The sequence below is a fragment of the Westerdykella ornata genome, assembly GCF_010094085.1.
Source record: "Westerdykella ornata strain CBS 379.55 unplaced genomic scaffold EI97scaffold_32, whole genome shotgun sequence".
NCBI classification, from domain to species: Eukaryota; Fungi; Ascomycota; class Dothideomycetes; order Pleosporales; family Sporormiaceae; genus Westerdykella; species Westerdykella ornata.
The window spans coordinates 111,319-132,099 of NW_022986882.1; the positions used below are offsets into that span (position 1 = coordinate 111,319).

Below are 20,781 nucleotides of genomic sequence, written 5' to 3' on the forward strand. Positions count from 1 at the left end.
GGCCTGGTCAGACAAACTTGTGATTGGCTGAGAGGTTTAAGGTACGAGAGTTATAGTGATTGGTGTAGGTAAAATAGTGCACTGTGTATAGAATAGTCTAAAACAATAGAGCCTCTAACGGATAGACGAGAAGCTAGTCCTTCCTCCAGTACAATGCAGCAAGACCGAGCAACCTATACACAGCAGTGATTCCCAGGAGAATTCCAACCCATCTACCCTCCCGACCCAGCGGGTACCCATACGCAGACAGGACTGCCGTACCGGGGATCTGACACTGCAAATCCCCTGTTGGATAACTGCACCGGCAGTCTGACGAACAGTCGTACGTCCTGTCCTTGAACTCATGGACCATCATGCCTTGAAAGACATAGGCTTGATAATCAATATAGTGGAAGACGTATTTCCAGAAGGGATTGAGCAGGGGTATCGGATGCAGAAAGCCTCCAACGGACATCCACAACCCATTGGCAAATGCGACGATAGCAAGTGAGATGACAAAGTTGGGGACTAGGTTGGAAACGAATACAACCAAGGATTCGGCGGCTACAAGATCAAGGAAGAGCCACATGATCCATATAAAGAACGCTTGTGCGTCGGGCCTGAAGTTGGAGAGCCAGTATGCTATGACGGAGAAAAGCACAGAGATACCGACTATGGCATCGGTTAGCTTGGTTATCGTTGGTTCTAGCTGGGATCCGGAAACACTTACACAGGTAGGGTAGGCCCACGATTATGTTCGAAAGCATGAAAGCAATTGGACCGTACAGCCCATTAGCTCGCTCTTTGACAAACACTACCCTGTCCTCGATATATGCAGGGACGTAAGCGACTGCCATGAACGACATGAACGCTGAGCCAAAGAACTAGTGGGAATCAGTGAACTGTATAAACGGTGTGTCGGCGTATGAACTCCCTACAATAGCGTTGATGAAGGATTGTATATACTCCTGTTCCGTTTTCAGCCGGAGCCAGACTGTCCCCATCATGATGGCCAGACCCGTGTACATGGCGTATCGAACACCATACGCTAGCACATCTCTGTAGCTCTTCATGATTGACCGTTTGAGAAGCGGAATGAGCACCGTGGAATTGCTTAGGTTGGAGGGTCTTTTAACCTCTAGACGAGTAGGTGCGTTGGATCGCGATGGCGCTCTGAGTGCAGGCATATGCTGACCGCTCGCCCATGCGTCTTGAATTGATGCCGGAACCGCATTATCTGTACCCTCAAAATCGGCGTTCACAAGGTCCAGCAAGTACTCGGCTGGATTTGTGTGCGAAGGGATAGGATGTCCAATTGACTCGAAGTAGGTGGGTACCTGATCTACCTTTCCAAAGTAGCAGAGTTTCCCGGCAGACAACAGGGCAAGCTTATCGAAGAGATTGAAAGTGTCGGTTGACGGCTGGTGGATACTTGCAATGACGATGATCTGAGACAACAAGGTCAGTCTCCCAGGAGCTAGTAAGTGACGCCAGAACAACCTTTGGGAAGCCACTGACCTTAAGCTCTTTGGCTGTCTTGCGAACGAAGGACATCACTTCACGGCTGGCGGTGGAGTCGAGGCCAGAAGTAGGTTCGTCGAGGAATAGAATTTTAGGTCCAGTCACAAGTTGACTTGCAACACTGACCCTGCGCTTCTGGCCGCCGCTAATGCCCTTCCGGATGGGTGTTCCAACCAGAGTATCAGAGCATGAATTCAGACCGAAGGCTGTCAGGAGGTACGCTGTAAGAGCATTGCGCTGAGCTTTCGATGACCTTTATCGGTCAATTAGCCAAGGTTGTAAACATATAAGAAAGGATCGACTGCTAACCTAGGGCGCGATAAGTGTGCCGCTATTTCAATCGTCTCCCGTGCAGTGAGCGACCCAATCAATGCATCATCCTGTTCGACAAAGGAAGCAATAGAGCGGAACGCAGCCGGAGACAAAGCATCGTCGTCCACCAGAAGCTCTCCAGAGACTTTCGCCTTACTAGTAGATGTCCGATGGGCGAGAACATTCAACAGTGTTGTCTTCCCAGAGCCTGATGGCCCCATAAGCGCAAGTACTTCGCCTGTATATGTATAATGGCCGGTTAGTTGACAGCTTTCCGTGAGATCCCCTCGCAAGATTACTTGCCAGCTTTGGCAATGCCAGAGACATTGTCGAGGATGCGCTTCGGCTTGCCTGTCGCACGATCCTTCACTTCGACGGTGCAAGCATCCCAGCTGTAAGAGTCAACGGAATTGTTGTGGAGCACGTTCAGTTGAGCGCTCTCGCTGTCCGAAAGCAATAGGGCCGGTTTCTCGGTGTGTGGATTCATTCTTGCCCGAATCAAATCTGGAAGGCTATGCAATTACGCCTTATTCACCGCCGTCAACTCGAAGACAGTGATTCGAAGGAGGCAGGTTCTCGTCGGCCGCAACAACTTGATAACTGGATTATCATTCCAGAAAGGCGCAAAGGGAGTCGCCGTTCATTCCGCTTGATACCGGATTTGGAGTGTTCTACTGGACCCCGTTCATCTGAAAAATGGAACTTCACGATTCACGGACTTAAGACGGCTAGCGGGAGCATAGCCGCTCAACGGGGCGTAAGCCGCCACGGCGAGGTGAAGAGCCTACCGCATAATTTCGAACGAAGGGGTGTAGACGCACAGCAGCTGACAAGAGAGCCGATTATTGCAGCTTATCTAAGCCCTAACTTGGAGTAGATACGGCCGCAACGGGTGAAAACAGGGGCCGTTGGAAACCCCAGTTCACTCACTCTGACGTAGTCCATTCGGGGTTCTGAGATGCTGTACTCGGTGCAATAACGCGAATTCATGCATGGGAGGTCCTAAATAGGGACAGAGGTTCGCTACATTCCCAATTACAAATCGAAGCGGCCAGGGTTCCGGTTGAGAGAGTGCAAATTCTCCCGTCACGCACAATCTAGCGTAGTAATTGTTCCTACGGCTCTCCCGTGGCTGTTGCGGAATCTCCTTTCTGATGTCACCTCCCCTCACTCACATATCCCAATACGGAACTCTTCGCCGACGGAAAGGAGTATTTGAAATGTTATTATCCATAAAACGTGTGCGCGTGCACAATACTCAGCTTCTGCGAGTCTAGACTCTCTGGTCCACAGGCTTTCATTCATTGAGACATCTGCGAGTTGAGGCCCGTAAACCTACTGCTACAGTCCTACGTTAAGCCCCAACTCTAACTGTTCATGTTAGAACCACATTTACTCCAGAGGCAAGGCAGTTCACGGGAGCCTTACTCTCTTTCTTGCGGTGCATGAAAATGTTCCATGTAATTCTGTGATTTTAAGGACCAAGAGTGTGTCATAGTAGATTTTGCTTCAAACCCAGCTAGCTCATCGTGTCCACTGGGGTCTTCAAAGTGGCAGCAGTACTTATACAGCTAATATTCACTAGCTATACTTCAGCCTCTCTTGTCCGCACAGCTTCCTCTTGTTGAGAATGACATGGATACCCTTCGGATTCCGGAAGTCGGCGACTTGTAATAATAGGCCCGTTCCTACCTACCATCCACGGCGCTACAGCGAGAAATTACCCCTTTGACTAAACTCACCGTTAAGTTGTTGACTTCGTACTCTCGATCTGTCTGTTAACGCCGCAACTCACTTGCACTATGCGACTTATTTACGCCGAGGAATTCACTGGAGAGCAACAGGTGAAATGGGGATATAGATACAGTCACATTTATGCATTATGCATCGAATAGCCGGAAAAAAAAGGAGGATTCGTTGAGAGAGATATAGCGATATACATTAAAAAAACAGTTTAACTACTTCCCACGAGCTCGCTCACGTATGCCCACATAGATTTCTCCAAGGCCGAGAATGTAAAATCTATTCCAACTCCTAACACGCCAGAAGCCAGAAGCCCTTGAAAGAACAGGACGACTCGGCATACCCAATCTTGTTTGTACTCTCGTACATGTGCCCAAGGGACCAGCCCAGCCAGGACCTTCAACCACATCTCCCAAGTCGACATACTCCCTACATCCTCAACGCCTCCAACACCATCCGATCCAAACTCTCAAACCCATTTTCAACAAAATACCTCCTCCCAGACCCCTCACGATCCCTAGAAGCCTCATCATCCGCGTCCTCACCGTCCTGCTCCGCCCCCGCCACCGCTTGCTCATCCGCCCCATCCACCCCAGCCAAAAGCTCTTCGAGCTCCACGCTTCTCTCTTCCTCAGTTTCCTCAGCAATAACTCGCATCCTCCCCTCCACCACCGCCCCCGCCACAGCACTCACCCCCGGTGGTAAAAACGGCCTCAGCATCATCTCGCCAACCCTAAGCCCTTCCATCGCCTCCCACAACCTCTCCCTATCCACTCCCGCATCGAGCCGTTCAGTCCGCTCAAACAGCCCTTCAACACCCCACAGCCAATGCAACACGCGGAACTCATCCCTCGTCTCACAACGCAGTGCGCGACTCTTCCGCAACCGCGCCGGCAGAGAAGGGTGCTTGAACTTCGCCTCCACGCGCCGGCAAAAGGCCACGAGGTGGCGGAGCAGGAGGCGGATCCAGGGTTCGGCGAAGGGGAGGTAGCGCAGGGCCCAGAGGTCGGCGATGTCTTGGAGGGCTAGCTCGTCGGCCATTTCGGCTCGGATGTGCGCGTCCAACGACCTCATGATGTGTTTCTCGGGGCCATTGCCCAGGAAGGCGAGGGCTTGGTGCACGGCGATTAGCGTTGCGAGGTCGGCCTCGAAGGCTGCGTGTGGGTGCAGCAGTTGGTGTTCAGTCCAGCGGAGGATGGTGGTGAGGCCGTGGTGCGTGGTGCTGTTGTGGGGGAGGAGGGCGATGAGAGGGTTCGAGGGGAGCATCCAGATGTGGAGCGTTGGGAAGAGGAGGGATAGTTGGCGGGGGGTGAGGGTAGTGGAGATGGGGGTGTGGCCTGGAAGAGTGATGAGAGGGGTGAGGGTCAGGCTGGGGCTCGGAGATTTGCGTGCTGTGGTGCGGGCCATGTTGGATGCTTGGTTCACTGAGGATTGATGTCGGGCCGTCTTGTCTTAGAATGGGTGGTTTAGACGGCGGGTTCGGACATGAACTTGCTGATATTTCCGCCCGAGTGCGCGGAAGAAGCCCATTTACCTTTATACGTGGAGTCCTTTACAATGTGCGAGGTATACAGTGACTCTCTGCATGGTGTTGACCGGGTTGTCCTTTAACAATGTCGAAGTGTCTCAGTGGAAGTTGGGAGTCGATCTCTCCACATTGTGCAGTGCAGAGGTGAACATGCACGAGCGCTCAAGTCCACTTGGCCAGTTCGACTCGAATCGAATTGTTGAGATCGTCGAACTCGAGGATACGAGGGTTCGAGAAAATCCTCCCATTTCTCCCTCAGCGGCCCAGCCACATCCTAGCGCACCACGACCTATATCGCCCTCTCGAAAACGACCTCATATTCCTCATCCACCACCTCTCCACTCTCATCCAGTATCTTCCTCGCCCCCATCTTGCAGATCTGCACCTTACCCACCACCACGCCCTCAGCCCACACAAACTTCTTATACTCCTTAATCAGCGCCGAAGCATCGAACCGCATCCAGCCTTTTGAATCCGGTCCATGTCCCTGCGTTCGATCCTGAGCTTCTGGAAGTTCCGGTTGCGCAGGTAAGAGGGATATTCCTTCTGATTCCACGGTCGACGGGTAGGGTGGTATCGCGCTAACAGCGCTATTCACCTCCTCCTGCACCTCCTCATCAACATCAACCACTTCCTCACCTTCCCCTATCCCACTCTCCTCATCCCGTTCGAGCATCTGTTCCCTCTTCCTAACCTTCTCCCTCTCTTTCTCCCTTCCCATCCTTTCCCCTTTCTTCTTTCCTTTACCCATCCATTTTCCCCCTCCCCCTCCTCGTCCTCTCGGCATAGCATACACCGTATTCAGCACCGTAGCGTGTAACCTAAGGGGTCTTTTGTCATCAATCACCCACCCCTTCTCCATGAATGTCCTCCTAAGGGCATCGGCAAAGGGGAGGAGGCGGGAAGTAGCATCCACCGGTTCGGCGTAAAGGATACTCGTCTTCTTGGGTGATTGCATGGGATGCAAAGCTCTCAGGTCCAGCGTCAACGGCGTCGGCCTATCAGCTCCAGCATCGGAATCTATCTTCGGTGCTTCCTGTTCTGACTGTTCCCCCTGCTCTGTCCCTTCACCCTCTACACCCGCTCCACTTGCCCTTGATTCCGACAACAGCTTTCGCAAATCGAGTTCTTCACCGGACAGAAATTGCCGCACTTCCTCCAAAGCCTCCTTATCCAAACTCATGACGCCCAGCGTCAGATGCATCGTCCCGACCGGCCTAATCGCCTTCCTCGGCACCCCGATCCTCTTCTCTTCCACATCCTTTGCAAATCTATCCAACGCCTGTGCCAACTCCGATTTCGATCTCTCGTTGATGAGTGGTAGGCAGAGGAAGTGCGTCAGTGGTGGTTTCTTGGGCTTCTTCTCCCTGCCCTTTTGCTTGCCCTTTTCTTCTCTTTTCGTCTTCGCGGTGATGGCTTCCTCTTGCTCCTCTGCTTTGTCTGTGAGATTGGTTTTGGCTGGGATGCTGGAACGCGTGGGGGGTGGGGAGATGGTTCGTTGTAACGAGCTTCCTGGATCTTGCAGGGACGTTCTTATCCCGGCGTTGTCGTTTAATTTCTCACCGTCAAGGAAGGTGTTGTATTCGCTTTTCTTTTGCTTTTGCTTTCCCATAATGGTGGTGGAGTGGGCAGTACAAGTGGAGAAAGATTTACAATGAAGCAGCAAAGCGCGAAGCGATGTATCCTTGGAAAGGCAAATGTGGGATTTGATTTGGAGAAGAGAACGAGACGGATGAGGTAGAGGAGATGAATGGTTCAACAATGTTGAGAGAGCTAGGAAAGGGGACGAACGGGTCGTTGATGGTGCAGGAGCCCAGACGGGAAGGCGACAATGTACGATCCGGCGCCCTGAAAACGAGGCACACATGAACTGTCGACTTCAATTTGCTCCGATCAGAGGAAAAGGAGAAGAGAAAAGAGAAAAGAGATGAAGATAGCAGGAAGTGGTGAGGCCAATCATCCATCGATCAATTCTCGGTATAGCTACATAGCTATGGGTAGGCATAAAATCCATAACACAACTCCAGAGCTCGTGTGAGATCTCACAGCCTTGGTTGCCTGGCCCGATCGATGACGTAATCTTCCTCAGCGGGGCCACCAGTGCGGGACAGAATTCGTGCGCGCTCTCTGAGTGAGGTGTAGCTTGTGTCAGCGCGCACGAATTCTGTCCCGCGCTGGTGGGGCAGGTGAGGCGCAAATGCACCGCCACAGATTGGGCGCAACCTGGGGAAGTCTGCCACATGGAGGGGCCCAAAATGTCATCATACGCCCAAAGTTAAAGACATACCGTGTAGGGCTGGAGACTCGGGCACGTTTTTCTGACTTGCGGGCATACTATACACACGCTATGTGGGATATGCGCAGAACGGGTTCAGGTTTGCCAGTACCCTAATCAAACTCACTGGAGAAGCAGGTAGTATAATAGGAATCTTCCAACCCCGTAGCCATGCCAGAAGAAGGGTATGGGTGGAGACAAGAGAAGCGTGATCCGCAGTAACAGAAATCTAAGGTGGGAAATAGAAGCAGCAGGAGCGCAGCTTCATCGTTCGTCGAAAATGGTAGGAGTAAGCCAATCAACAAGAAAGAAACGTCAGATACAGGCACTGAATGTAGGGCAAGCGGGCGATGGAGAGGCATCTTGTCCACGTTGTACACGTTGCCGCACGGCACGAGTCCGTTTGTTCGTCCCATCATTTAGTCCTTTCGGTGCTCTCGTGCGTATTTGCTGTGAAATCGCATGGCGCCGCACATCCCTCGCCCAATCGCTCCCTTCCCCCCTCCCTTCATCACAGCCAGGAGATACCCAAGGGTGCCTCACGAACAGCGAACAGCAGCCGTCCGCGTGAACGCCTCACCTTCCCTCCTCTCCTCATGACTCGTCCTTATAGAACTTCTTCAGCACCTTCTGCACGTCGCCAAACTCCTTCTTCACCTGCGCAATCTCCGACTTCAGCTTCTCCAGCGCCTCCTCCTCGGTAATGTCCGCCGAGCCCGCCTCGTCCTTCTTGTGCCCGTAGTGCTGGATCTTCTCGCAGGAGTGCTGGACCTTTGTGAGGCCGAGCGTGGCGGATGAGCCCTTGAGGAAGTGTCCGAGTTCGGAGAGCGTCTTGAGGTCTTTTGCGTCACTGGGCGTGTGCGTCAGTCGAGCATGTCTTTGGGAATCGCGGGGACGTTTATGCGCGAGGGCAGAATTCGTGCGCGCAAAACCGCGGGGAGCCAAAGGGGCGCACTCACAGACTCGAGTCCATTTTGTCGAAGGTGCTGTCGGCCTGGGTGAAGAAGTCGTACACTATGCTCTTGCTGAAGTCGCGATCGTCGACGCTGTCGTCCATTTCCAGAATCTGCTCAAATGTCGCCTGGTCGATGCGGTCTTCTGCGCCGGGGACCTCCATGATGTTGTCGCCTACGCTACCCTGGGACGCGTGCGTGTTAGATCAAGAATGACGGAGAATGAAACTGTTGATGATGTGATTGAGGATTGGTGGGGGAGTCGCGCTGCCGAGGAGAGAGGGAGAGAGAGGACGAGGGAACAAAGTGCCGGAGGGATGCAGCGATAAGATGATATTTAGATACAGGTAATGATGAATTCGAGGCATACGCTCGTGGAGGTGTAGAATCAATCGCAAGTCGAAGAGGGCATCTCAGGAGAGCCTCTGCAGGAGGGGTGATAGATGGAGGGGTAACAAGTACTGGTAACGACATACCCTGTCGTCGTCTTTGCCCGAATCCGACCTAGCCATGTTTTTATCCGAGCCTCGCGAAAAGATGGAGCCGGAGATTCTGTGTGTGGGAAGAGGAACACCTTTGTGAATTGTACTGTAACTTTTTCTGCCCAACACGTTTTCCTCTTTTCTCGGGGGTTGCGAGAAGGCCGTGGCCGGCTATGCGATTGGTATGATTCGCTCGAGGGGTGTGGAGGGGGTAACGTGGAGGGCGGGGACGTTTGCTAAGGTTCGTGCAGAATGACAACGGCGGGGAGTCTTGCTTTTTCGAGGAATGGCAGTGAGTGACAGCTTCTTTTTCTTCACACTGCTGGCCTCTTTTGCGAAGGGTCGGTTTGGGTGTCGAGTAGTACTGTGGTAGTCGTAGGTGATGGTGGAGCACTTCGCCGTAGTTATTCGCTGGCTATGACGACACGGCGGGAGCTCGATCTGTGATGTCGGCGGTCGAGACCGTTAGTGAACAGTGACGAGGGAAATACGAACAGACTTGTCGACAAGTGTGTGAAGAAGAAGAATTCTTCTGAGTTCCTGGCAAGATATCCAGAGCAAGAAGTAGGTTATCTCCTTTCGGGGGGATCTTCTCCACTTCTCTTACGACTAATCCCACCTGGTCTGCACACCAGTCAAAGAACGAATTGTATTTCCTCGGAATGGGTGCCGAACGCGGGACTGCGCTTGAGCCCCTGTTCCGTAAGGGTCTACTGTGTTAAGAGGGCGAGCGTGGAAAGGAGGGGAGAGTGTATATTTTACACAGGCACGAAGTACAGTTATCCCAAAGAGAACCAGTCGAGCTTGCAAGTCTGGAAGTGGAAGCTCCCGTCACGGGAGCGGCATTAGGGCTCATATACTGCACAGTACCAGTGTAGCGCCAAAGGGGGGAAGGGGAGCAACGATGGGAACCCTATTGCATCACTCGCCACTGGCTGGATCCTTTGCCTTATTTACATACCTACCGTATACTGTATATACCAAGGTACCGTTTTCCCCCATCCGTATTCGGACTCTTCCTGCCGTCCCCGCGATTTTCTTACCCTGCACAGTACGGTGACAGTGACCTGAATGTGGGGTGGGTGGCCAAGGCCGTCCTTCACTGCTACCTGCCCCCTTTCGTCTAGCAGGTATCCGCTTCAGACGATCGAATATCTCCCATCTCGTTCGCTTCTTCGAGGAAAAGAGGCCCACAAGGCCTGCGCCGAACTGCGTCTTGTCGCTACTGGAGGAACACTTCAACACTCCTCCCACACCACCGCTCACTCAAGTCCCTGCCAACATCACCACCATGAACAGCCCGCTCCTCCCTGCCAAGCAAGTCCAGAACCCTCTCTCTCTTCATCCTTCCCGTCCTTCGTGCGTGAGAAAAGATTGGGAAGCAGCAGTGATCTGTCACTCTCGCAAGCGTCGGGCGGCAGTTTAATTTGTAAGGCGCGGAACAATGCTGGACCATTGACGTCGATGGCGCAGAGGGCCAGCGTCACTGTGCAGGGCGTGTGCCCTGGTCCGGGGACTTGGCTTTGGGCCCTGCGTTTGAGGGTTGTGAAGTTGTTGATCAATATCGGAGGGGCATGGATGATATACTTAGAATGGGACACATCACTCCGTACCGCAGTACTGTGTAAACTACACAGTTATCTACGCTCTTGAGATCCCCATAACCCTGGGACTACAAAATCGTCACCTATCATGTAAACAACCTTAGAGACTCCCTTCATCCCTGGGTCTCTTCTACAAGTACCACACATCGGAGAGTAGTATTCCACCTGCGGCATACCCCAGCCCAAGGCAAAGCAAACCATACAAGTAACTGCAGACATCAGATGATATCTGCATATCAACCCTCCCCAAAGTAGTCCCTGTCGTGTCGATCTCTTCTTCTCCGTCCCTCCATCGTGCTCACCGCTCCAGAAGCCAAGATACATGCATGCTCCAGTACCACGTCCCAGAGACTGCAGTTCAGTACACACAGTACACAACAGGGACGACTTTCAAATCAGGGTCTCGTACAGCGGATACGCTTGCATCGCTTGTCATTATGTACACAAGTTGTACGGTACTGTTGTAGGTGTAGATATAGTAGCTTAGTAAGCTTCCTGGGTCTGTCTGCATGCCTTGCACCTGCATGAGCGCGGGGTTCGGAGTTAAGCGCGACATCTATCGTCCGTCCGTTCCTTGGACCATGGACGTGAACGTGGGGGCGGGGTGACTTTGGGCCCTGAACTGGGAGCTTTTGAAATTTACAGATGTACAGAAGTGGCCATCGCGAGGCGATAGTGACATGTTATAAAACTGTGTGGAAACTAAATATTTGTAAAAAGGCATACCGTCAAACTGCTAGAGATTAGGACTAAAACTAAGGATATACCTTGGAGTCCTGCTCCAGATCTTCTTCACATCAGCAGGATGAGGGCTATAACTCCGTTAACTCTCAATATTATCCCTAGTTTATAAAAAATGACTTGGGGTCCGTAAAACGTTCACTTAGCTTGGCCTGTACACTACCGCTTACCCCTCACCTCTTCTAGTTCTTACACCTACCGTTGTTTTGCTATAAGTTGCCCGATACCCGCTACCGTGGAGTTCACAAGTTCCAAGGTTTGTGAGACACCCAAGGCAAAACAAGTCTTTTGTACGCATTTAGAAACATGTGAATACGTCACTTCCCTTCATAACACTCTCTCAGCCAACACCCACACCCACAAACTGCCTTGCCTGATACAGTAGATTTCCGAGCCACTCCATCCTCTCCGCGTCCCAACAGGCAAAGATCTTCCCCAAACCGACGAAACCGAAATCCCGCGAACCACGACAGACGACCAGCTACTGTAAAACATCTCAGCGGTTTCTTATTATTAACGGCAAAAGAGACTCTGCGGTTGGAGAGGTCCTGCAGACTCTTAATTCCTGCGTACTCGAGACATGGGAACAATATTCTGTTTACACCGTTGTAGAAGTTACAGTCCATTTTGTACTATGTATTGTGTACGTACCAGTATGACCTCACACTTCTAAGATTAGCCAAATTACAGTACAGTACAGTACAGCCAGCTTCGTCACGCTTGTTCCGCTATGCACACCATGCCGAAACGACGCCTCAGTGATTGCCCAAACCCAAAGTCGTTTTGACGCCCAAAGCACCAGTCCTGCACCGGCACAATTTAACCAGTAACCTTGTAGATGGCCTCGGCAAGACGCTTGACGTTGCCGGTGGTGATGCCGGCAACTGATATTCTGCCGTCCTTGGTAGCATATACAGAGTGCTGTGAGATTATGGTCAGCATGCATGCCCTCGGCTGGGAGCGGGACGACCCCTATATGCAACATGACGTACCTCTTTGGCCAGAACCTCCATCTGCTCAGGCTTCAGTCCGGTGTAGGCGAACATACCGATCTGGGAGGTGATGTGGCTCCAGTCGTGCTTGCTTCCGAGCTTTTCGAGATTCTCCTTGAGGAGGGCGCGCATGGTGATGATGCGGTTGGCCATTCCCCTGACCTCGTCAAGCCACTGCTTCTTAAGTGTAAGGTCGTTCAAGATCTCCGAGGCAATCCGAGCGCCATGGATCGGAGGGTTGGAGTAGAGCGGGCGGATAAGGATCTTGATCTGGGACTCCACGCGCTTCTTCTCCTCGGCGCTTTCGCAGACAACGGAGAAGGCACCGACACGCTCGCCATACAGACCCTAGGCACCCTGTCAACAAGTGCAATCAGAGGAAGACTGTCAATACTCACCATGTTCTTAGCGAACGACTGAGCCAGAAGGGGGCGAAGACCCTCCTGGATGAAGTGTCGGAGAGCAAAGGCGTCCTTGTTGGTGTCGCCGCTGGCGAAACCCTGGTAGGCCATGTCGAAGAAGGGCAAGTGCTCCTTCTCCTTGACGACCTCAGCAATCTTCTTCCACTGTTCCTGGGTGGGGTCAACGCCGGTGGGGTTGTGTGCGCAGGCGTGGAGAAGGACAATGCTGCCCTTGGGAATGGACTTGAGATCAGAGATCAAGCCATCGAAGTCCAGGCCAATTGTGTCCTTGTTGTAGTAACGATACTTTTCGACTTTCAAGCCGGAGTCCTTGAAGATGGCAGCGTGGTTGGCCCATGAGGGCGTGGGGATGTAGATGGTCTTGTCGCCGGGATAGAAGCGCTCGAGGAACGCACCACCAATGCGAAGGGCGCCAGTTCCGGAGATGCTCTGGGTGATGGTCACACGGCCCTCCTTGACGGGTGCAGAGTCGGGTCCGTAGGCGAGCTCAAGAGCAGCCTTGGTGAAGGAAGGACCGCCAGTGATGGCGGCATACTCCTTGTCCAAATCACCCTCGACGAGCTTCTTCTCGGCCTGCTTCACGGAGGGCAGAACGTAAGGCTTGCCCCTGTCATCACGGTATGCGCCGACGCCTGCGCTCGTTAGCGCGTGGGTTCTTCCAATTGCGTGGGCCGAGTGTACGCACCGAGGTTGATTTTCTCGGGGTTCCTGTCCGCCTTGTACGCCTCGGTGATACCTGGGAGCTGTTAGTCGGGCGCATAGATGCGTTTATCCATGTGGACTGACCGAGAATGGCCTGTAGAGGAGATGAGAGGTGAGCAGTGTATTAACAAGCGTTAATGGCGTTTACATACGTCCTAATTGCATGTCAGTACGGATCAATTGACAATTGAGGATTCACACGGGGGTTCACTCACAGGTGGGCCTTCGGGGACCTTGGCCCAAGCAGAGACAGCCCTAACTCCAGTCCTGAACGAGAGGGGCCTGGTTGCGGCCTGGCGCAGAGCAGTTCTGGAGGAGGCAAGCATGATGACTGCTGGTGGTGAAGGAGCAATGACGACGTGGAGGACGGAGGAATGGAGATGATGAGGGAATTTGCAGACGTGGGATGTCGTGAGAGGAACGGTGTGAGTCGACAGTTGCCCCAATAATAGTAGGTAATAATCCTCCACGTTGCGGTTGATTGGTTTTTGTGGAGTCAAGCGTGGGAGTTTGGAGCTTGGTACGGTTCGCGGCCTCTGCGTCGAAAAGCCTGGGCAGGGCCGCCATGCCCAGGACGGCTAAGTTCCAGCCGAGGCGAGCACTAGCGCCGGTAATTTTCTGGAACCTTTTGGCACGTCGTAGTGAATTGCTGCTGTGCATACTCCCTCACATTTCCACTATCATGAGACGAGCCCTTCGCCACGCGAAGAATGCCCTCGACCATGAGTCTCACCTTCTGCATTCTCAGATTCCGGACTTTCTGTGCCCAGCACTCCTCCGACCACCTCTGGTCTCTCCGATACGCTTTTCAAGTTCGCCGCGCCCAACGAAACCATTCTCGACTCTAGGAAGAAGAAGAAATGAAGCCGCTGTCAGTGCGAACGAGCACGCCTCTCCCGAACCTCTTCAATCCGTACCTGCGACCCCCTCCCCAATCCGGTCCCTCCCACGCGCTTGCCCTGGCTGCGGAGCCCCTTCACAAGTCTACGATAAGAAGGAAGCAGGATACTATGACATTGACCGCAAAGCTGTGAAGAGATATCTGAACTACGACCCGGAGGAACAGGAAAGGAAGCAAACTAGCAAGGAAGATGAGAACACCATCTACACCGAGTCACTGAAAGCATTAGACCCCAAGATCCGTGAGGAACTCGGTCTCCCTGCAGAGACCCCCGAAGTCGCGCCAGAGGAGCCAGAGAAGGCAACTCCTCCTGATACTCCCGTCTGCGATCGCTGCCACAACCTCATCCATCACCATATTGGGACGCCTATCCACCATCCCTCCGTCGAGGCAATCCAACAGACGATCGCCGAATCCCCCCATCGCCGCAACCACATCTACCATGTCCTCGACGCCGCAGACTTCCCACTCTCCCTTATTCCAAATCTACATTCAGCGCTGCGATTGCCCAAGCTACGAACACAGAACCGAAGAGCTAAACATAAAGGCTGGGTTGGGGAAAATAGGATTGCGCAGGTCAGCTTCATCATAACCAGGGCCGACTTGCTGGCCCCCCTGAAGGAGCAGGTTGACAAGCTGCTCCCATATATGCAAGAGGTACTCCGCGATGCTCTAGGCCGCGTCAATCGCAATGCGCGTCTCGGAAATGTGCATCTCGTCAGCGCCAAACGAGGCTGGTGGACCACCAAAGTCAAGGAAGACATCTGGGAGCGTGGCGGCGCAGGCTGGATGGTCGGCAAAGTCAATGTCGGCAAATCCAATCTCTTCGAAGTTGTCTTCCCCAAAGGCCGCGGCGCCGACTACCAACCCATTGCGCAGATCCGCAGCGCCGCCGAACGCGAACAAATGCTTGCCCGTGCAAACACCTTAGAAGAGCTCGAACGCGTACAAAGGCAACTCGCAGAGGAAGATGCCGCCATCGAGCGTAGACGAAAGCAACCCATCCTCGAGCCCGAGGAATCCCTTCCCGAAGAGGACGAAGAAGATTTCGACCCCGACGCCCTCCTGCCCCCTCGCCAACCATACACCCCTTACCCGGTCCTCCCACTCACCTCCTCCCTCCCCGGCACCACCGCTTCACCCATCCGCATCCCCTTCGGCCGCAACCGCGGCGAACTCATCGACCTCCCGGGCCTCGCCCGCACAAACCCCGATCTTACCACCTTTGTCCACCCAGACCATCACGACGACCTCGTAATGAAACACCGCGTCAGTCCTGATCGTCTCCCCATTCGACCACGCCAGTCCCTCCTTCTAGGCGGCGGCCTCATACGCATCACTCCCGTAACCGAAAACCTCGTTTTCCTCGCACACGCCTTCACCCCTATCGAGCCGCACGTCACGTCGACCGAGAAGGCAATCGGCATCCAGAATCAGACTCGCGAATCGGGCGTTCCCTCCATCCTCCTCCCCAACGTGGGCCCCAAGATGAAATCTGCAGGCACATTCCAGCTGAAATGGGACGCCACCAAGAAACTGGCGGGGCCTCTCACGTCCCCCGTGGCAGGCAAGATGAGACCCGAAAACCTGCCGTTTACGATCTGGAGCACAGATATCCTGATTGAGGGCGTTGGGTGGGTGGAACTAAGTGCGCAGGTGCGGAAACCCAAGGGTTGGCAACCCGTGGGGATGGTGAAGAAGGATCCGAATCACGCCAAGATTGAAAGGGAGAGGAGGGCGGCGGAGGAGAAGCGGAGGAAGGACGAAAAGTTTGCGGCTTTGAGGACCGAGGCTGCTGCTGAGGGGGAAGGCGATGCGTTTGATCGCGCGGGGATTACGGGCTTCTCGACCACGCAGGCGGCGCGCGAGGAGCGCGAGAAGCAGCAGCGGCGTGAGGATGCCGAGGCGTTTGTCGAGGAGATGGAGCAGCAAGAGTTTCCCGAGGTGGAGGTTTTTACGCCCCTGGGAAAGTATGTTGGTGCGAGGAGGCCCATGTGTGGCAGTGTGTTGGGCGGGAAGAAGTATGTTTCTAGTCGGGAGAGGAAGGCGAGGCCGAGGCGGGCGATGGCGCCGGTGAGGGGGAAGGCGAGTAGTGTGAAGAAGGAGGCGAGGAGGGGGACCAGTGGGTGAGTAGTCAGTCGATGCCTATTCATGTTGGAAACATCTCTAGCTATAGCTCGTTGTATGAGCGAAGAGAGATGTATCACCACACTGTACGAAAAGCGATTGTAAATTATGTCATCTAAATTTCTGTGTAGAATAATGTAGACACCCAGTGTACCTTACGATGACTCCATTACGCAGTTCTCGTAAACGCCGCATGATGGATGGCTGATAGCCAAATAATATGGCTACGTGGAAACCTCTATCCGTTCCGCCGAATCCTCCATGATGTAATCCAACCTTGATATGCGCCACTCTGCGCGCGGAGGTTAACAACACCGCACCCCTTCGCAACGTTCACCCAAATCTTTACGTCGGACTTGCGATCGGTACATATGACCTTCCCGTGGCCGTACCGTTTGTCCGACTGCAGCTTCTTCTTATCAACAGGCGCCATCATTTCAGACATTCTTCTTCTTCTGTAGCTCGTCCTTCTCATTCGGCTAATCTGAGCCGGCTGCCCTCTTTTCCAAGATATCCAGGAAATTCTTCATCTCCTCCGCACAGCTGCCTCTTTTGACACAGCCAGGGAATGTGGCGACGAGATCGCCTTCCTTATATTGCCCATTTTTCGGGTGCGCGGGGCCAGAAACGTACGAGTTGAGCATGTCCTGCGGGATCATGGCGAGTTTGGCGAGGATGGTGCCGTGCCACCTGTAGCTGTCAGTCAGCATGGCTGTACCCTATTTAGTGCACGAAATGTAAAAGCCAGACGTACTGTACTATGTGTTCCAAGGCATGTAACTCGGCCTTTTGGAAGTTGTACGAGCGGTAGATAGGGTCGAACCACGCATCAAGGAAGTACTTCGCCCACTCCCCATTCCGCACCACGAAGCTGTTCGGCTGCAAGCCTTCCTTATCCTGCGTCAAGACCAGATCGATTCTATCACCCTTCAGATTGGCAAAGGTCTTGATGACACTATCAGGGGGGACCACGGGCTCATTGACGATCATGAGTTTCTCGAGGCGGGAAGGCGCGAGTACGTGCGAAGTGATCGGGATGGAGGGGTTCATGATCAGGGAACTGCTGTCGAGGTACCAGAACCAGGTCGAGCTCGGGTGGAGGGTCATGGCATGGCGCATGGCGGGGACTTTGGCCCAGGAGGCGGGGGAGTTGCGAAGGGGATATTGGGAGTCAGTACGGAAGAAAGTAAGGTATCCTGCATGATTCCCGTTGGTATTTTCCTACGTTGTTTCCTCTAATGGAGGTACGCACCGTGTCTCTTCGCATAATCCTCTCGGTTCGCCTTGATCTTCTCCACCCACGCTGCGTCCGCCCTAGGATCGAACACGGTGACAATCACCACCGGCGGGCCCGTCCCTATTATTGCTGCCGCAGAACTGCCGCCCCTTCCCCCTATAAATCCGAAGAGCCATAGTATCGCGACAAAACCCAGGACAGCTACTATGATGGTCCGCAGCTTGTCTCTCCGCAAAAAGGCCCGTAGCGCATATGGAATCTGTATCCCGCCCCTTGATTGCCGTGCGGCATATGGAGGAGGTCGCGACGTCTTGCGCGGAGGCATAGCGAAGTGCATGTCGGGGGTGGAACCGCGGCCAGGGAGGCCAGGTAGATGCGGTTCGTTCAAACGAGCGATAGCAGTTGGAAAGCGTTGGGAACCGCTAGAGAAGCTACGAAATCATGCTTGACGGGATAGCCAGTACGCGACCGAGGCAACGAGGCTCTATGGGACGAGGGAGTAACAGAGAGCCGAATATTGCGAGTGAGGTGAGAAAGTCAAACCCGAGAATTGAATAATTACACAGTATGAAGAGGTGAGGACTTGGCAGATATAGTGGCCCGTGCATCGGTCCCTTGAACCCCTGGAATTCCTGTCCGGCGTCTGCATTCGCATCGACGCTGGAGAAAATGGGCATTTGGGTGATTATTTTCACTAGAAAGACGGTGATGTTGTTCACCGCCTCGGCTTGAGCCTGTCGCGATGGCTCGCTATCTTGTACTGAATCCCGACGGCGTTAATGTGTTGAGAGTGTACTGTGAGCCATGGACGACCTTGAACTATGACGTTGAGCGATAGTCATCACATCCCATCAGCCACACTTATATATCAACACATTCTCTTTAGCCTCACTCAATCAATTCTCTCCGTAGCGGGAATCATTGAATTTTCTATAGCCAACCACAGTTCTGCGCTTTCATTCTACACGCAAAGAACCACCTTTCCACACTCAACATGGTTGAAAAGGTACTCCAACTCAAATGCAGCTGCAATACGTACGGATGGGGAAAACAGGGCTCCAAGTCCCTCGCAGCATCATTATGCTCGAAGACTCCGGGAACAGACTTCAAGATCGACGAGAGCTCCCCATATGCTGAAATGTAGGTCTCTTCACCTTGGCTCGCATCGTCCATCTAACATGTTCATAGGTGGATGGGAACTTATCCCGAGCTCCCCTCATACGTCCTAAAGACTGGCGAGGACCTGCAAGATGTACTAGACAAGCATCCGAAAGAACTCATAGGCTCCAACGTCATCAACAAGTTCAATCATACGAAGCTCCCCTATCTCCCAAAAGTGCTCAGCATTGCAAAAGCGCTACCACTTCAACTGCACCCGGTATGTGGATCGCGTTTCCGAACGTCCGAGTATTGCTTACATGTTCGCAGAACAAAGAACTAGCAACTAAACTCCACGCCGAGGACCCTCAGAACTTCACGGACCCGAATCACAAACCCGAAATTGCCCTTGCCCTCGGCGACTTCGAAGCCTTCTGCGGCTTCAAGCCTCTCTCCACCATCCACCAGCTTCTTCAACTGGATCCCCTTAAGCAGTTTCTTCCCGATCCCCAAAGCAAAGAGTTCAACGACAAGACTTTGAAAGAAGTCGTCAGGACCATGCTCAAAGCATCCCCAGAAACCATCAAAAAGGTCAACGCCGCCCTCCTCAAGCTCCCTGAACCCTCATTCGGAAAGGACTCCTATATCCCCAAACTGATCCCCCGTCTCGCAGAGCAGTATGACGAGAGCGACAACGGCATCGTCGTAGCCCTGATCACGATGAACTACCTCCAACTCAAGGCCGGAGATAGCTTATACATCCCCGCAGACGGCATCCACGCTTACCTTTCCGGCGACATCATCGAGTGCATGGCCCGGTCAGACAATGTCCTCAACACGGGTTTCTGTCCACGTGCGAACCGAAACAGTGTAGACCTGTTCTGCGAGGTGCTCACCTTCTCACCACATGATCCCAAGGAGGCCATGTTGCCAAGTACACCATTCGAACGGAGCAAGAACGGTAAGACGAGGGTGTATGCGCCACCGCTGAGCGAGTTCAATATGTTGGCTACGGAACTGAAGGATGGCGAAAGCGAGGTTATTGCAGCTATTGATGGGCCGAGTATAATGATCGTTACAGAAGGACAGGGCTCGATGAAGGTAGATGGAAAAGACTATGAGCTCAGCGAAGGATATATTTTCTTCGTCGGACAAGGCGTCGAGCGCGAATTCCACGCGAAGAAGGGCTTGAAGATCTTCACAGCTTATGCTGAATAGTGGTACTTTGACCCGGCAGAAGGTATGCATTCTGTGTTGAGGTGCACTCAACATACATTGTACGTTAGCCCTAACAATGTATGTTCTTATAATCTTTCCCATGTTCACGGCTGTTGGCTGTACAATACACATGCGTGTCGAGCTCTACTTCCCTTGTTATTGAAGGATTTGCAACTCAAGCCCGTGACCCATAAGTATCTGCTCCTCTCCAGGCAAAGAGATGTTTAACTGGGATGCGAGCGAGGGAAGAAAGTTCTGATCAAAAGGGATGAGAAAAGTGGGCAGTCATCAGTCGTCGGACGAGACTGGGTGAATGAACTGAATATCTGCCCGGGCGAAATGTCAAGGTAAGGCTTCTACATTTTGGTTTTGCTAACGGCGTTCAGGGGTCGGCGCGCCTATGCGTGGTGGTACGCTTACTGACTATTTCTTGTGTTTTCAAAGGTAGGGGTTTGGTCGGGGACTACAAGAAGTTATCCGGCCGAATATGGACATGTTATACTACGGGAGTCTCTGGCTTGCACTTGCTGGGGGCTGGGATGAGGCTAATACATACTTTTTAGTTCGGTTATGTAGTTTTGATGCATGAGTGCCCAAGTGATGTGTGCTTTCTCGTGAGGATTAAGGGTGTGAGGGTTAAAATGCAGCAACCTACCCAACAACTTCTATGAAAAACTTTTGGACCGGGAAGATAGTTGAGAGGAGGATATGCGCGCTTTCTGATATCCCCGGTATGCGTGCGTCGCCTGCCATGATCTATATTTCACTCAACGACACAAATGGGTTCATATCAGGGTAAGAAGGTGTTTCTAAAGTGGGGTAGCAGAACCAGGTGCACTTATGTCTGCAGATCAAAATTCAAAGCCAATTCGTATTTCTGTGCGATAATATTGTGGCGTCCCCTAAAAATCTACCATCGATTTTGGAAAACGGGAGCTGTTTGCGG

General features: G+C 53.0%; 9 protein-coding genes across 9 annotated transcripts; 3 read left to right on the plus strand and 6 right to left on the minus strand.

Moving 5' to 3' along the window:
• Positions 1 to 78: 78 nt before the first annotated feature.
• EI97DRAFT_436523 (ATP transporter) lies at positions 79 to 2,619 on the minus strand. The gene is made up of 6 exons (XM_033799127.1): positions 2,116 to 2,619; positions 1,810 to 2,050; positions 1,498 to 1,753; positions 918 to 1,427; positions 710 to 863; positions 79 to 651 (listed from the first exon to the last, which is right to left on the minus strand). Exons 1-6 carry the CDS (start codon positions 2,297 to 2,299, stop codon positions 134 to 136), a joined length of 1,863 nt encoding a protein of 620 aa, XP_033650459.1. The 5' UTR covers positions 2,300 to 2,619; the 3' UTR covers positions 79 to 133.
• Positions 2,620 to 3,694: 1,075 nt separating this feature from the next.
• On the minus strand, positions 3,695 to 5,367 carry EI97DRAFT_194702 (uncharacterized protein). The gene has a single exon (XM_033793631.1). The coding sequence runs from the start codon at positions 4,960 to 4,962 to the stop codon at positions 3,985 to 3,987; it is 978 nt and encodes a 325-aa protein (XP_033650460.1). The 5' UTR covers positions 4,963 to 5,367; the 3' UTR covers positions 3,695 to 3,984.
• A 5-nt stretch (positions 5,368 to 5,372) lies between these two features.
• Positions 5,373 to 6,695, minus strand: EI97DRAFT_384692 (uncharacterized protein; the record flags this gene model as incomplete). The annotated part of the gene is made up of 3 exons (XM_033795987.1): positions 5,373 to 5,582; positions 5,670 to 6,499; positions 6,557 to 6,695. 3 exons carry the CDS (start codon positions 6,693 to 6,695, stop codon positions 5,373 to 5,375), a joined length of 1,179 nt encoding a protein of 392 aa, XP_033650461.1.
• A 1,257-nt stretch (positions 6,696 to 7,952) lies between these two features.
• On the minus strand, positions 7,953 to 8,475 carry EI97DRAFT_384731 (histidine-phosphotransfer domain, HPT domain-containing protein; the record flags this gene model as incomplete). The annotated part of the gene is made up of 2 exons (XM_033795991.1): positions 7,953 to 8,208; positions 8,318 to 8,475. The coding sequence occupies 2 exons, from the start codon at positions 8,473 to 8,475 to the stop codon at positions 7,953 to 7,955; spliced, it is 414 nt and encodes a 137-aa protein (XP_033650462.1).
• A 1,167-nt stretch (positions 8,476 to 9,642) lies between these two features.
• On the plus strand, positions 9,643 to 10,834 carry EI97DRAFT_436528 (uncharacterized protein). The gene has a single exon (XM_033799128.1). It carries the CDS (start codon positions 9,865 to 9,867, stop codon positions 10,444 to 10,446), a length of 582 nt encoding a protein of 193 aa, XP_033650463.1. The 5' UTR covers positions 9,643 to 9,864; the 3' UTR covers positions 10,447 to 10,834.
• Positions 10,835 to 11,957: 1,123 nt separating this feature from the next.
• EI97DRAFT_384643 (uncharacterized protein) lies at positions 11,958 to 13,580 on the minus strand (the record flags this gene model as incomplete). Its single annotated transcript, XM_033795983.1, has 5 exons — positions 11,958 to 12,059; positions 12,131 to 12,478; positions 12,529 to 13,184; positions 13,238 to 13,295; positions 13,470 to 13,580. 5 exons carry the CDS (start codon positions 13,578 to 13,580, stop codon positions 11,958 to 11,960), a joined length of 1,275 nt encoding a protein of 424 aa, XP_033650464.1.
• A 341-nt stretch (positions 13,581 to 13,921) lies between these two features.
• On the plus strand, positions 13,922 to 16,431 carry EI97DRAFT_436530 (uncharacterized protein). The gene has a single exon (XM_033799129.1). The coding sequence runs from the start codon at positions 13,937 to 13,939 to the stop codon at positions 16,283 to 16,285; it is 2,349 nt and encodes a 782-aa protein (XP_033650465.1). The 5' UTR covers positions 13,922 to 13,936; the 3' UTR covers positions 16,286 to 16,431.
• EI97DRAFT_436531 (alpha-1,6-mannosyltransferas-like protein subunit) lies at positions 16,396 to 18,300 on the minus strand. Its single transcript, XM_033799130.1, has 3 exons — positions 17,535 to 18,300; positions 17,037 to 17,478; positions 16,396 to 16,972 (listed from the first exon to the last, which is right to left on the minus strand). The coding sequence occupies exons 1-3, from the start codon at positions 17,854 to 17,856 to the stop codon at positions 16,762 to 16,764; spliced, it is 975 nt and encodes a 324-aa protein (XP_033650466.1). The 5' UTR covers positions 17,857 to 18,300; the 3' UTR covers positions 16,396 to 16,761.
• On the plus strand, positions 18,186 to 20,079 carry EI97DRAFT_194841 (mannose-6-phosphate isomerase). The gene is made up of 3 exons (XM_033793632.1): positions 18,186 to 18,659; positions 18,708 to 18,897; positions 18,948 to 20,079. The coding sequence occupies exons 1-3, from the start codon at positions 18,514 to 18,516 to the stop codon at positions 19,833 to 19,835; spliced, it is 1,224 nt and encodes a 407-aa protein (XP_033650467.1). The 5' UTR covers positions 18,186 to 18,513; the 3' UTR covers positions 19,836 to 20,079.
• Positions 20,080 to 20,781: the final 702 nt, after the last annotated feature.

Excerpts from the sequence above, each read along its gene's own strand:
- EI97DRAFT_436523 (XM_033799127.1), bottom strand. The coding sequence starts at position 2,299 with ATGAATCCACACACCGAGAAACCGGCCCTATTGCTTTCGGACAGCGAG. Across the intron at positions 2,051-2,115 it reads CTCTGGCATTGCCAAAGCTG|GCGAAGTACTTGCGCTTATG; the intron begins GCAAGTAATCTT and ends ATACATATACAG. Across the intron at positions 1,428-1,497 it reads AGACAGCCAAAGAGCTTAAG|ATCATCGTCATTGCAAGTAT; the intron begins GTCAGTGGCTTC and ends TTGTTGTCTCAG.
- EI97DRAFT_194702 (XM_033793631.1), bottom strand. The coding sequence starts at position 4,962 with ATGGCCCGCACCACAGCACGCAAATCTCCGAGCCCCAGCCTGACCCTC.
- EI97DRAFT_436531 (XM_033799130.1), bottom strand. The coding sequence starts at position 17,856 with ATGCACTTCGCTATGCCTCCGCGCAAGACGTCGCGACCTCCTCCATAT. Across the intron at positions 17,479-17,534 it reads GGATTATGCGAAGAGACACG|GATACCTTACTTTCTTCCGT; the intron begins GTGCGTACCTCC and ends GGAATCATGCAG. Across the intron at positions 16,973-17,036 it reads GCCTTGGAACACATAGTACA|GTGGCACGGCACCATCCTCG; the intron begins GTACGTCTGGCT and ends TGACAGCTACAG.
- EI97DRAFT_436528 (XM_033799128.1), top strand. The coding sequence starts at position 9,865 with ATGTGGGGTGGGTGGCCAAGGCCGTCCTTCACTGCTACCTGCCCCCTT.
- EI97DRAFT_194841 (XM_033793632.1), top strand. The coding sequence starts at position 18,514 with ATGGTTGAAAAGGTACTCCAACTCAAATGCAGCTGCAATACGTACGGA. Across the intron at positions 18,660-18,707 it reads AGCTCCCCATATGCTGAAAT|GTGGATGGGAACTTATCCCG; the intron begins GTAGGTCTCTTC and ends ACATGTTCATAG. Across the intron at positions 18,898-18,947 it reads TACCACTTCAACTGCACCCG|AACAAAGAACTAGCAACTAA; the intron begins GTATGTGGATCG and ends ACATGTTCGCAG.
- EI97DRAFT_436530 (XM_033799129.1), top strand. The coding sequence starts at position 13,937 with ATGAGACGAGCCCTTCGCCACGCGAAGAATGCCCTCGACCATGAGTCT.